This window comes from Corylus avellana, chromosome 11, assembly GCF_965113065.1.
Source record: "Corylus avellana chromosome 11, dhCorAvel1.hap1.2, whole genome shotgun sequence".
Taxonomy (NCBI): domain Eukaryota; kingdom Viridiplantae; phylum Streptophyta; class Magnoliopsida; order Fagales; family Betulaceae; genus Corylus; species Corylus avellana.
Window position 1 is genome coordinate 985,896 of NC_142500.1, and position 13,611 is coordinate 999,506.

The 13,611-nt window shown below is 36.8% G+C and overlaps 3 protein-coding genes across 4 annotated transcripts; 1 reads left to right on the top strand and 2 right to left on the bottom strand.

Moving 5' to 3' along the window:
• The first annotated feature begins 1,195 nt into the window (after window positions 1-1,195).
• Window positions 1,196-9,731, top strand: MKK2 (MAP kinase kinase 2). Of its 2 annotated transcripts, none has more exons than XM_059575720.2 (9): window positions 1,196-1,511; window positions 1,607-1,691; window positions 2,026-2,160; window positions 3,332-3,556; window positions 3,659-3,841; window positions 3,986-4,209; window positions 4,643-4,688; window positions 4,795-4,894; window positions 9,641-9,731. In XM_059575720.2, the coding sequence occupies exons 1-8, from the start codon at window positions 1,435-1,437 to the stop codon at window positions 4,882-4,884; spliced, it is 1,065 nt and encodes a 354-aa protein (XP_059431703.2). In that variant the 5' UTR covers window positions 1,196-1,434; the 3' UTR covers window positions 4,885-4,894; window positions 9,641-9,731. The 2 variants fall into 2 exon arrangements, with proteins under 2 accessions (XP_059431703.2, XP_059431702.2); XM_059575719.2 differs by lacking the exon at window positions 9,641-9,731 and adding an exon at window positions 7,621-8,081 and having other exon boundaries at window positions 1,198-1,511.
• LOC148582970 (uncharacterized) lies at window positions 8,357-8,818 on the bottom strand. Its single transcript, XM_088511751.1, has one exon. It carries the CDS (start codon window positions 8,816-8,818, stop codon window positions 8,357-8,359), a length of 462 nt encoding a protein of 153 aa, XP_088367877.1.
• ABI2 (Protein phosphatase 2C family protein) lies at window positions 9,505-12,175 on the bottom strand. Its single transcript, XM_059575718.2, has 4 exons — window positions 10,946-12,175; window positions 10,484-10,843; window positions 10,288-10,393; window positions 9,505-9,894 (listed from the first exon to the last, which is right to left on the bottom strand). The coding sequence occupies exons 1-4, from the start codon at window positions 11,555-11,557 to the stop codon at window positions 9,560-9,562; spliced, it is 1,413 nt and encodes a 470-aa protein (XP_059431701.2). The 5' UTR covers window positions 11,558-12,175; the 3' UTR covers window positions 9,505-9,559.
• Window positions 12,176-13,611: the final 1,436 nt, after the last annotated feature.

Consider the following 13,611-nt stretch of genomic DNA (forward strand, 5'->3'; position numbering starts at 1 on the left):
TTTTTTCTTTTTTTTTTTCTTTTTTTTTTTTTATCTTTTTAAATTTTTTTTAAAGTTGATGTGGCTTTTAAAATTATAATTAAATTTTAGATGAATCGTACTTAAATTTTGATTTAATGGTGATTTTGAAAGCCACATCAATTTTGTCCCCAAGAGATAGCTCAATCGGCTGAGACTACACTTAATGAAGTGGAGGTCACTAGTTCGAATCCTCCTCCCCCCTTTTGTGCAGACATGTCAAAAAAATAAGAAAGTCACATCAGCTTTAAAATAATAAAAAAATGATATCTAGCCTTACTCAAAATATTAATGAAAAGTTGGCTAGATTATGTAAATATTCAATTAAAAAAAAAAAAGAAGCTAAATAGTCATTGTTATTAGGTAGACAAAATTTCAAATGCACGGTCCCACCATGTAAGAACCATACATAAGATGAGATGTTCAAATGTCGTATAGTTGTTAGAAATACCTTTTTTACAAAAAAAAAATAAAAAAAATAATATATATATATTTTTTACACAAAAGAGAAAGATATTCGAACTAGTGATCTCCACTTTATTAAACATAGTCCTAACTAATTGATCTATCTCTTGAGACAAAAAAGAAAAAGAGAAATGCTAAAGGCCCAACTTTTTTGCCCAACAAAAGTTCAACTTTTACCTTTTATTTTTTTTAAAAAAAAACCAAAATGAAAAATGGAAAAAATGTCTGAAGCAACCCTATCTATTTTTGGCCTTTCTTTTATTTAGTATTTTTTTAAAAATGAAAAATAGTATTTTTCTTCATAATAATGACATTTTCTTAAAAAAAATGACATTATTATGAAAAAAATACCATTTTTCATTTTTTAAAAAATACCAAATAAAAGGAAGACAAAAAATAGATAGGGTTGCTTTAAACATTTCTTTCATTTTTTATTTTATTTTATTTTTTAAAAATAAATAAGGCAAAAGTTAGACTTTTGTTGGGCAAAAAAGTTGGATCCCTATCATTCCTCAAAGAAAAATAACTGTTCACAAACATTATACGGTAATAAAAATCCAGAAATAGTAAATTGTATAATTCTTCTTCAACTTGTTCTTTTTACTTGAATGGGGAAAAAACTTTATTCTTTTTTCTTTTCCTGAAAAGTTAAAAAAAAAAAAAAAAAAAAAAAGAAAGAAAAAGAAGAAAAGGAAAAAGATGGCGCGCGGGTAAAGGAGGAAAAGTAAACGAAAGTCCAAGTCTCATCTTCTTCCTGGATTCTTTCTGGTAATGGTGACCGCCTGACCGGTCTTCACCAACCAGCCAATAACAGCTCTAGTCTAAAGCTTTCTTATTTAAAACAATTTATTGATCTCTCTCCTCTGAAACCCTAGCTTGATTGCCATTCATATCCCTCAGCAAAGGCTCGCTACGCGAGGTAGAGAGAGAGAGAGAGAGAGAGAGAGCAGAATGAAGAAGGGAAACTTGATGCGTAACCTCAAGCTCACTCTCCCTCATCCGGATGAGGTGTCCTTGGCCAATTTCCTGTAGCTCACTCTATCTCTGCCTTTCCATAATGTTGTGTATGCGTTTTAGTGTTTCGTTTTTTGGCTTATTGTGGTTGGTTGTGGGTTCGTGGTAGGACTCAGAGCGGTACGTTTGTGGATGGAGATCTGCTCGTGAACAGGGACGGGGTTCGGATCGTCTCTCAGACCGAAGTTGAAGCAGTAAGATTTGATGTTTTGGTTTCAGTCTCTGAAATTTTTGTTTCTTTCTCAGCTCAGTGTTCTTGCATTTGATTACTGGAATATCATTCTGGGAAAAAAAGGGTATGTATGATGTTTCCTTATCTGCAATCCGGGTGTTTGGAATTTTAGCTCCTCTGTGTTCAAATTAAGCATCACTCGCATATGGGGTACTTGTGATACTTCTTTTTCTGCAATCTGTTTGAGATCCACTGGTCTGTGCGTTTCGTATTTGTCAAATAATGTGTTCAATATATGTTATGCCCTGAGTTTTTCCCTGCATGAGATTTTCTTTGTTTTTGTTTCATATTTGCAGCCACCCCCCATCCAGCCAGCAGACAACCAGTTGAGTTTAGCAGACATAGACTCGATTAAAGTTATCGGAAAAGGAGCTGGCGGAATTGTGCAATTGGTGCAGCACAAATGGACTGGCCAGTTTTTTGCATTAAAGGTAGTGGAAAATTTAACACTTATCATGATTCTTTTTTTGTTTTAATGTCATTCACCCTCTAAATTTCCAGTGAAATATCTTGTTAATGTAATTTAACAAAGTGAGTGTCCTTATCGACTTCTCCTAGTTCGGAGTTCGTGCAGTATCTACACAACTGTGTTAATTTTTTATGTCTCTTCTTTGCAAGGTAATGTGTTGAGCATTGTCACAAGCATTGCATTGGGGATCCAAAACTTATGAAGCTTGTTCAGTTGGGAATAAAGAATAGAGTAGAGAGTTTTTTAATCTATTTATAGTTCATTCATAATCTAACTCTTGTTTTATCATTTCATCATTCATCCTCTGTGTTTCCAGCCAAAGTATCCTCTTTTGCCTTATACCGTATTTTGAATTTTAGATCGAAATTTTGTTTACCCAAAAATGGATGTTCAAAAGGTTGCAAACCTTGGGCTTTACATTTTCGAGATGAGTGTTGAGATCTCTTTCTAAGCCTCCTCATATTTCTACAATCTAATGTAATCCATTTGGTTTACTTTTTTTTTTTTTTTTTTTTTTTTCTTTTTTTTAAAATAAAATAAAAATTGAAAATTTCATTAAAAGCGAAAGGCGAAACCCTGGGTAACACGAGAAGTATATAAGAGAAATACCTAGCAAGAATGAGAAAAATGAACAAGGAAATTATGAAAGCTAAGCATCAAAGGAGATAAAAAGCGCAGTTGTCCAAATATAAGGAGTATTAAAAAATAGAGCACACTCTCGTTTGCTTTTTAGTGACATCAGTGCTACATTATTTCATCCGAACTCAATGGAAACAATTTCATAGTTCTTATAGTCCATTAAAAGAATTATTTAGTTCTTCCTTTCAATCTTAATAGTTTTTGTTTTGAAATCTTGCAATGAATTTGGGCCCTAAAATAATTGCTGTTAACCAATCCTTTCAAACAGATATCTCAAATTTTACACTTCTGTTTGTTACTCTATGACACTATGAGTCAAGGTTCCTTCAACCAGCGTGAAAGGCTACTTCCATGTGGAATTGTTTATCCTTATGCTTTTGCATATTTTTGAGCCGCCCAACTATATACTGTTATTGAACATTTATGCTTGTTCTATTGTTTGCACATGTCTTCCTCACTTTCTCATCAGTTCTTATGTGTTCTCCTATGTTCAGGTCATTCAAATGAATATTGATGAGTCTTACCGCAGGCAAATTGCTCAGGAATTGAAAATTAATCAGTCAGCACAGTGTCCATATGTTGTTGTCTGTTACCAGTCTTTCTATGATAATGGTGTCATTTCAATCATCTTAGAGTACATGGATGGTGGATCTCTGTTAGATCTTTTGAAAAAGGTCAAAACAATTCCAGAGCCATATCTTGCTGCCATCTCTAAGCAGGTGGGGAATTTGAAAATCATTGACTTGTTTGGAACTCTATCTATAACAAATATCATTAAATCATGTTATTTTCCTGCTCTTCCTATTCTTCATTTTATGTAGGTTCTGAAGGGTTTGCTGTATCTTCATCATGAAAAACACGTTATCCATAGGGACTTAAAACCCTCTAATTTGTTGATAAATCATAGAGGTGATGTCAAGATTACTGACTTTGGTGTGAGTGCAATACTGGAAAGCACCTCTGGGCAGGCAAATACTTTTGTTGGCACATTCAACTATATGTCTGTGAGTAACTTAATTAACAACTCTTATGGAAGTTTTGATTTTCTCTTGTTTGTTACATTTCTGCCCCTTCTATCTGTTAATAAGCGTTCCTGTTTTTTGTATACATGGAATTTACCATTTGTTTTTGTGCAATGTGTTTTATAGCCAGAGAGAATTATTGGAGGCAGATATAACAGTAAAAGTGACATATGGAGTTTGGGACTAGTGTTGCTCGAGTGTGCAACAGGTAAATTCCCATTTCTACCACCAGAGCAGGGTGAAGGATGGACTAACTTCTATGAGCTCATGGAAGCTATTGTTGAAAAACCACCACCTTCTGCACCTTCAGATCAATTTTCTCAGCAGTTCTGCTCATTTATTTCTGCATGGTAAACATTAAATTTTGCAGTTTTCAGTAGCTAAGTTTTTTAAGAGTCTGAACAGACTTTGTTATGTTTCATTACGTGTGTGGAGAAGAAAAGAAACAAATAGGCTATTGTTCACTTGTGATGTTCATTCGTATTCATATGGCACTAGTCACGTCTGTGGTTAATGTCAAAGCTAAAGGAAATTGCATCTTACCTTCGCTGGTCTTTCATTCCCTGCCATTCCTGCCCTTTCCAAAAACAATGGAAAGAATGATCAACGAAAAAGTCTTCTTCAGCTTTCTACATTCCAATAGATTATTGATTGTTGTATTGCATGTTACTCAAGTTGGTTAACATATTTGACATTTGGGTGCTTTCTTTTTATCCTGAACTTTTGCAACTCCTGATCTTATGAGTTTATGTACCTATCTTTTGGATCTTTTGTTTATTTCAGTGTACAAAAAAATCCAGAAGATAGACAGTCAGCACATGAACTTATGGTATGTATAATCCCTGTGTCTATTTTCCATCTTTATAACAAATAAAGTAGGATGTGTGCTTAGTGATATTCCAAATCTGATGGCATTTTATTGTTGTTAAACCCAGACTCACCCTTTCATCAATATGTATGGAGACTTGGACATCGATCTCAAATCTTACTTCACCAGTGCAGGATCTCCACTTGCAACCTTATAAGACTTATCTGGTATGTCCAAGTCTTGATTTTCAATGCTGGACTTGAAAGTATACATGTCTTGATTATATGGGCTATGTTGTACTAATGAGTGTATAGACAAGCACTGAGAAATGCATGCACTGGTATGCAGTTAGCATTAGGATTCTGTTGCATCTATATTAAGGAATAAATTACTTAGTGTGATGAAGTACAATTTAGCTTTTTGTTCCCCACCCTCTTTTTTTGCTGCTTAAGAAAAAATATTTTGAACTCAAAGCTTTCTCTGATAATTCTTGAAATTAGTTTTCTTAATTGGAACCGATGAGAATTATTTTTGGGTGAGTTACATAAGTCCCCCCAGAGTTTGACAGTAGCTTTAAATCAAACCCTATATATTACTTTGAGGGAAATTTTAATGTTCCCCATCTGTACATATTTGTTAAAGAATGACAAATGGAGGGTTTGCGACTTGCACAGAGTTGCATCTAGGCAGAAAGAGACCAAGAAAACTTACGCTGTTTTGTGAAAATAATAAGGCCAAAAAGGGCTTGCAAAACTTTCTCCACTATCACTGCCAATGACCACCGGAACAATGTCCACAACTTCTTGCTTTCAACTCTCAAATGCTCTCACTCTCACAACAAATCTTAGGGCTGGCAAAAAAATTAGAAAAAATACTACCAGTAAAGAAAATCCTCCTAACAAATCTTAGGGCTGGCAAACTCCTTGCTAGCCATCAAGGTAAAAGCCTGCAAGCTGTATTTTGTAAGTAAGCCAATTCATTTTTTGCAATTTGGTTTAAAATCGCACTTTTAGCCTATTCACAATAACAAATGCACCCTTAAAGTGGCAACTTGTAAGGTACTTCAATCATGATGAAGGTAAAAAAAAAAAATTAATAGGTAAAATCCATCCATAATTGGTAGCCATCAAGGTAAAAGCCTGCAAGCTGGCTCTGGGTAACACTAACAATGCGGCAGCATTTTCAGTACAGTTCACAGGCTGCACTCTGACATCCACCATGTGCTTGCTGCACTTGCATTTTGCATCCCATGCAGTTGGGTATGGGACTAATGCTAATGAGACTAAGTATTAGCTGATTAAAGATTTGTGGAGTGAGAGTGGGTATAGAAGGATTCAAAGGAACACTGAGGTTGAGGAAGACGTTTGTGGTATTACCATGAGAGGTTTTTCTCTTTGGATGAATTTATGAAGGGTTTGTTTCTTATGAATATTGACATGCAAGCTTTTATCGTACAAAAAGAAAGGAGAATATCAAATCCTTGGATGCCGTGACCCCATCTAGGGTGGGGGTTGCTGTCATGGCTATCCCAGCAACCACCGCAACCCCCTTAACATAACCTCCACGTGACACCTTAAAATCTTAGTCCCATGTTGGAAAAATGAGTTGCCCACAATGAGTGGGTGAATTATAAAGATATTATGGGTTCTAAGTCTCACGTTGGTCCCTTACTAGGTGAGATTGGACTTTATAAGTAATTCTAGAAAGCTCTAATTGCAACTTGACTAATCATTTTAGAGTAATAACGCAGATGTTGGCTAGTGTAGATGTTGGTTAGTGCTTTCCCTAGGTACTATACCCCACCCCTTTATTAGGGGGTTTGGGGTGGTTACGACCCTCCAATAGAGGGGGCAGCCGTGACCACCCTAGAGTGTGGTAGTTGCTTAATTATGTCCCTTAAATTGGGGGTATTTTTGGCTCAAGAAATTATTCATGTGCATGTGATAGACACGTGATATTTTCCATCCAAAATCAAGCCAAATTTGATAAGGGGGGCAATTCAAAACATTTTTGTAGTTGTCGCAAGTTGTAGTTTGTAGGTGCAAGTGAGATTGGGATGGTAGTTTAAGGGATTAAAGTATAATTAACTATTGTCTTGGTCTTTTGGAAGGTTGTGGAAGTATAAAGATGTTTGAGTGGTGGGAGTCATGCTATTTACTCAAGTAGTAAGAGGTTATATATATGTTTTGAGTGCATGGAAGGTAGAGATTGTAGAGGTGGGGATGGGGGTTGCGGTGGTCATGGCAATGGAGTCTTGGTAATTATAGAGAGAATGATGGTGGGTTTGATGAAGGGACAAAGTATGGTGGAGTTGGCAAAAAGGTGAGCACTAAAAAAGGTGGAGTCGGCAATAGGTGGTGATGATGGACGAGTAGTGGATCATTGCGGAGAAAGGCGTTGGGGGGTACTTTCTCCCATTTTTTCTTTTTAAAACCAAAGTGAGCAATATGTGATTGGATCTGGGTACAGATAAAAAAAACAGTAATTAAATATAACGATTACAATCAAAATTTATGGCTGAATTGTATGGGTCATAGAGAAACTTTTGATTCCGTTTATCTATTTGGTTGATACTAACATATGATATATTCAAGTTATCCATGACGTTACTTATAAAAAAAAAAAGTTATCCATGACGTCTGGCACAACACTGTTTAATAAATCTTTTGCCTTACAGAAGCAGGGAATGATTAGATAACTAGCATTAGTCATTCTGCTTTTTGCTCTGGCCTATTTAGTATGTAGGCTGCCCAGGTAATGTGCTTGGGCACTTGCTGCCTTCCAAGTTTTTTTTTTTTTTTTTTTTTTTTTTTTTTTTTTCTCTGGATTTTCCTCACCATCTTTCACTAAAAACAAATTGTTCATATAGAGTAGGAGTGTGCAGTGCGTTTAGTGACAAATAGAGTTACCATCTGATTTGGGACTAACGAATATAATTCTTTGCTTTTGGTAGAGTTCCGACTGGCAAACGTACTAGCATATATAACAGAGAATGAAAAAAGACAGCTTGCCAGAAGTTTTGAAGACCTGGTGAATGATTTCTAGAGGTCTGTGACTGGAATAAAGGGTATCTCGAGCCCACCGGTGAGACCATTTTTAAGGATTGGCAGTCGGAGCATTCCAACCCTGTAGATTTGGAATGTGAAGAGGAAAAGTATGATAGAGTTGAGGTTTTATGATTGCAAGGAAAGGCAGTGTGCTTGTATTCTTGCCTGAATATCACAGCATGTGATCTATTGGTTAAACCTATGGAAATAATGACTACGAAATTATCCTTGAGGATGTCCTGATAAGCTTTGTCTAGAGGTGCAAATGCGTCAGCTTATGTTTGAAAACTGCAATTTTCCATTTTCATTATGTTCTAGAAACTGTCTTTTTTTCTTATATTAAAAAAATAAAAGAAGTATTTGCTTTTTTCTTTTTTGTGGGGATTAGACTGTTCTCACTGATTTTGGGCTGTTTTTACTGGTCCTGTTCTATTATTTGATTGAGAACAACATTGTCCCACCCTTTGTCAGGAGTTTTCGCACACATCTTCGCTCAAGAAGAATTTCGGTCTTAACTCGGTTTGGAAGCGTGATTGTCGAAACCAATCTTATTAGAAGGCGAATGTTAAATAATTTTCAAAATTAATATATACATATAACTTTTTTTTTTTTTTGATAAACTTGCAACTTTCATTGAATTAATCAGTTGGACAGAGCATTGAGCTCTGATACAATAATCTCATGAAAACAATCAGGTGGTTCGTGCATCCACGCCCTCTCCTCCTCCTGCTTCGCGGCCAACCTAGCTAAGACATGAGCAGCTTGATTGGTCTCTCTGCAGGCATAGACCATTTTTGAACATGGGAAAGCTGCTAACTCAGTCCGAATATCCTCCACAAGATGTCCCCTACGGCTCCAATCCGGCTCCCTGGAATTTACGCCATCTACAATAGTCTTAGCATCCCCTTCCAGGCAGACCTGCCACAGCCCCAGCTCCCTTGCCAACTGAATGGCCATTATGGCTGCCCAAGCTTCAGCAGACGATGGATCAATAGTACCTTGTTGGGAAACACACCGAGCTGCAACCAGACGTCCCAAATGATCACGGATGACTGCTCCCAAACCCACTCGATCATTTTGCTTTCCAATGGCCGCATCCCGCATCCCAATTCACCTTATGCCAACCATACGAAGGAGCCGTCCACTTACTAGGGGAAGAAACTTCCATCGCTGCCCGAGAATTATGATTCTCCGTTTGTACTTCATGAAACTCTCTCAAGGCTTCTGAGGCACTGACAAGTAAGGCAGTTGGGTGTGAGAACAAATCTTCATTTATTACCGCATTCCTCCGTAACCATATTCTGCGGGCAACAATCACAAACAATTGGAACTCTTCCTTCCCGCATCTACTTAGCATCTCTTCAGCTACCCAATTGGAACTCTTCCTTCCCGCATCTGCTTAGCATCTCTTCAGCTACCCTTAGAAAGTCAGAGTGCACGTATGAACATTTCTAAAAGTTCATGCAGCCCCCACCCCATACTTCACATGCCTAGGGCACAACCAAAGTATGTGATAGATGAATTCTTCCTCAGTCCCGCAGATAGGGTAGGTCGGGTCAGTGAGTATTTTCCGTCTTACCAGATTTAAGCACGTAGGCAATATATCTTGACAGGCCCGCCATAAGCATATTAACTCTGTTGTGCATATAACTGCAAAGCATAGTGAACTGCTTTGTGGATAATAAAAGCAATAGACATAATAAAAGCAGCAATTTTGATTTTTTGCTTTTATTATTTTTCTAACTGAACTCTATAGTATCACAAGCATCCCAGGCGAAAAAACGAAAAAGAAATGAAAGGCTGAACCATGTTACTGATTATAGTGATATTATCTCTAAAATAGTGCTAGGTTTTTCTTATAAACTTCCTTTGAGCTTTCAAGTCAATAACTATTACGGTGATGTTGTCTTTGCTTCCCTTCTGTAGAGCAAGCCTTGAGAGGTACTCTGCTGCAGCTTGTGCTGCAGGATCAACACCACCACCTCTTTCTGCAGGTAGAGCACTGCCATGCTTTTTGTGCCACACAAGGATCCTCTTTCGTGCAACATCACAGGCCTCCTCGTTTGTCATGACATCCCATAAGCCATCGCTGGCCAAAATAAGGCACTCATCCTGCTTTGCCCGAGGAACCAACATCACTTCTGGATCCGGAATAACCCATGGTTTCAAGTATCTATCACCTGAGCACCGACCATAGAGACAATCAGAATTCAGACAGATCACCTTCTTCAGCATGGAATTAGGACATCTAAATCAAAGTGGTATATTACTTTTTCCGTATTTAAACTAGGAGGAGCTTCAACTTAAACCAAATACTCATTTGCATAAATAATAGTTTCGGCTTTCCAAATAATACCGAAACTGTGCCGATGTTACGGCGTTAACAAGATGCCATTGTATAATTGACACAAGCTTATAGCAATGTCAATTTGTCTCGTGATGCCAGTCCACTCTGCTCATACATTTTCTTGCCAATCATCCACTGATGTTGCTGAGGTTGTAAAAGGCATGCCCGTGCTTAAATATGAGATTTCGGAAACATTTGAACGAGATCAAGGATTAAAGATGCATACCGATGGACCGGGAAGTTGCGAGAACGCCATGAACACGGGATCCATTCCATTGTATGACCCTGCCTCCTGCAGCTTCTATCCTTGCATATTCATCTTCTCTATTTGGCTGAAAGCAGCATGAAGGTATCCTCTTAGGAAGGGCATTCCCATTTTGAACGCCTATGAATAAGTGCAAAACTACAAAGACATGCCTTACTTTGTGATCTACTGACAATGGCATAGGTACTTTTCCACGACACAAGACTGCTCTTGAATCCCCACAATTTGCAACTACTATGTGGGTTGAACATAAAATGGCAACCACGGCAGTAGACCCAGCAGTTTCAGGGGCAATAGGTTCTTGAAAAACCTCTGATGCATCACCGTTGCTTCCATTACTGCCTCGGTGAACTTCCCCAATTTCAGCATCAGCTTTGAGAAAACAATTCAAGATGGCTTTCTTCCACAGCTCCTGCCAACTATTCCCAATGCTTCTTCCATCAGACAGGCTCACTTTTGTGATTTCTATCTCCTCCATCAAAGCCAAATGGAGACGTTCGTGGCAATAATTTGCAACCTATGAAAACAATTAAAGCCCCCTCAATGAAATCAATCAACTTTGAACAAACACACATGTATCATCTGAACATAATTAGAAGGCAAGTAGCGCAAGGCATACCTGAAAGCCACCATGTCCATCATAGACACCAAAGAAATGGGCCGTTGATTGACTTAAATGATGATTATTCATACCATTACAAACATGGTCATTCAACAGCATTTGAGTAGGAACTTGGGAAAATCGGGGCACAACTGCAACAGCATCTTCCATCTCCGGCCTCCTTCCGCGCATAGTTGTGAAACCCCAAAGGGGTGGACAAACCTGTTCAAAAACGTTTTGGCTACTAGCTCTACATATCTTCTTTTCCTGCAGCAACTCATGAGGTGCAGTAAATAATTTTGGATCAGATCCATTAGATCTAGTGCCTTCCTTACCCTCAGGATCCAACACCATTGCGGAAGGATCTTGTGCGTGCTGCACCTCAACATCCACCGTGACAATGTTATCACCTTCATTTTGAGTGACCAAATTTGATACTGTGGTTCCTCCTCCCCTGTTTTTTTCATCTTCAGATTCTGATACCACTCCAATTCCACAATGAAAATGATTACTACCGTAACCATAATTTCTACATGAAATTGACTCATAATAAGGTGGATTTGCCTTCGTTGTAGGTATTGATAACAGGGGAGTTGTGTTTGCCAGAAGCTTGAGCCCATTGATTTCCATCTGTGTTGTTACTACTGACTCATTACAGATAATATCATATCCCTTTTTTCCTTGTAGCAGAAAAACTCAAAACTTTCCAAACCCCCCAGAATAAACTACTACTCTTCAACTAGTTTATCTCAATTCTAATATGGGTTGGACATGTAAATTGCCTTTACAAGACTCACTTATTAACAAAAAGACAAGAAGAAAAAAAAAAATCTATGATCTGAAATAGAACCAACCTAGAAGCTTGTACAAAGTGCAAACAAATTGGAGCTAGGAAGCAAGGAAATTATGAACTGTTGGGAAAAAAAAAAGGGATTTAAACTTCCATTATGTGAGAATCAAATAATATACTGAACCCACATGCTAGATATATATATATATATAGACACTACAAAACCTCTGAGGCTTCTCTATCTAACCCCCAAGAACCAGTGGGAGACAGTGACTAAAATGAGATACAAATCATTTACTTCTACCACTTTAACCAACCCTTTGATCCATATAAAAAAAAAAAGGAAAAATATGAACCTGACCAGATAGATATGAGAAAAAAAAAGTCTCTGAATCTAACAAACACAAGAAAGACAGAAAAAACCACAAAAACAAAACAGAGAATCCTTGAAGAAACAGGTAACAAAGGGGTTACCTGGATCTGAGGCAACCCATTTGAGTTTCTTGCTCCTTAGTTACTTCCATGTTTCCAATAAGTCACACCACCAACTCTGTCATCACTCTCAGCACCTGCGACCTCTCATTCTAGAATCTCTCAAAACACGAAGAACTTCTGAAAAAAAAAACACTCTTTCTGAAACATTGTCAACACTTTCTGTTAAAAAAAAAAAAAAAACGAAACTACAGGCAACAAGAATGAATATGTATATGTACGAGCAGCTGTTCCTTACCGTTTCAGTACACTGCATTGAAGCGTGAGGAAGGAGAAGTGGCCAAGGAGGAGGAACCGTATAAAGCTTACAAATGCAAGAATTACGTTAATAATAAAAAGCAGAAACGCACGTGTCCAACAGGGAGATACGTATCCGATTTGTTGAGAAACACACGTAACCCCCTTCGTGGTGGGGAATTACAGAGAGCCGAATTAACTATTAGTACTCAAAAAATAAAAAAATTGAAAAAAAATAAAAAAATAAAAAAAAATAAAAAAAAAAGAAAGAGGAAAGTACACAAAGCTATTTGGGTGAAATAGAGAGAAGTGATCTCATCGTCAAGATTTTTTATTTATTTATTTATTTTTGAATTTTAATAATATTATGTCATTTAAAAATTTTAAATAACATAACAATATATATATTATTAAATTTTATTATAAGGAGTAAATATGGATGATTCCAATAATATCAGTAATTTGCACCGCAATAAACTTTACAAATAAACTAAATTGGGAAACTAATAAAAAATAAATGAGCTTAAGAGATGAAAAGTTTGTGACATGTCGTGTGGGGCATGGCTATGCACACCCTTGTATAATAGTTAAAATAATCTCATAAATAAAAATCTTCTGGAAATATCCAACTTAAAGAAATGTTTCCCACTCACAAAAAAAAAAAGAAAAAAAAAAAGAGAAATGTTTCGTGCCACGTAATCCAGATGAAATGTTACAGGAAATAATTATATAAATTTATCAATGGGCTTGTTTTTGAAAAGGACAAAAATTTTATTGGAGTAATTTCGTCATTTTTTTTTTTTTTAAATTAGGCCTATATTGTCATTGTTTTGATAATTTGTGAAGTAAATTATCGCAATTGATAGTTTAGAGAGTAAATTGTCATTGAAGTGGTAATTTGAATGACTTAAATAGACTTTACCCTTTTATTTATTCTTTTAAGTATAGATTATTTGGTTATAGAAGGGCCCATTAAGCCCAACCAAGAGGCCCTTGAAATCCAAGTAAGTCTATAGTTTTGGTCCACCACATCCCACATATAAGCTCAAGCACTAACCTCTTTCCTTTGGTGGCCGTCAACTTACCGGGATGTAAGGACTATAAAAAGGGGAAATCAACATTACAACTACACAAATTAGGAAAATTAAAAAAAAAAAAATTTTAA

What these genes read in the sequence shown, in the direction of transcription:
- ABI2 (XM_059575718.2), bottom strand. Translation starts at nt 11,557, where the DNA reads ATGGAAATCAATGGGCTCAAGCTTCTGGCAAACACAACTCCCCTGTTA. An exon ending in ATGGACATGGTGGCTTTCAG is followed by an intron (nt 10,844 to 10,945) that starts GTATGCCTTGCG and finishes TTGTTTTCATAG; the next exon opens with GTTGCAAATTATTGCCACGA. An exon ending in CATTGTCAGTAGATCACAAA is followed by an intron (nt 10,394 to 10,483) that starts GTAAGGCATGTC and finishes TGCTGCTTTCAG; the next exon opens with CCAAATAGAGAAGATGAATA.
- LOC148582970 (XM_088511751.1), bottom strand. Translation starts at nt 8,818, where the DNA reads ATGCGGGATGCGGCCATTGGAAAGCAAAATGATCGAGTGGGTTTGGGA.
- MKK2 (XM_059575720.2), top strand. Translation starts at nt 1,435, where the DNA reads ATGAAGAAGGGAAACTTGATGCGTAACCTCAAGCTCACTCTCCCTCAT. An exon ending in GCCAGTTTTTTGCATTAAAG is followed by an intron (nt 2,161 to 3,331) that starts GTAGTGGAAAAT and finishes TCCTATGTTCAG; the next exon opens with GTCATTCAAATGAATATTGA. An exon ending in AGTCAGCACATGAACTTATG is followed by an intron (nt 4,689 to 4,794) that starts GTATGTATAATC and finishes TGTTAAACCCAG; the next exon opens with ACTCACCCTTTCATCAATAT.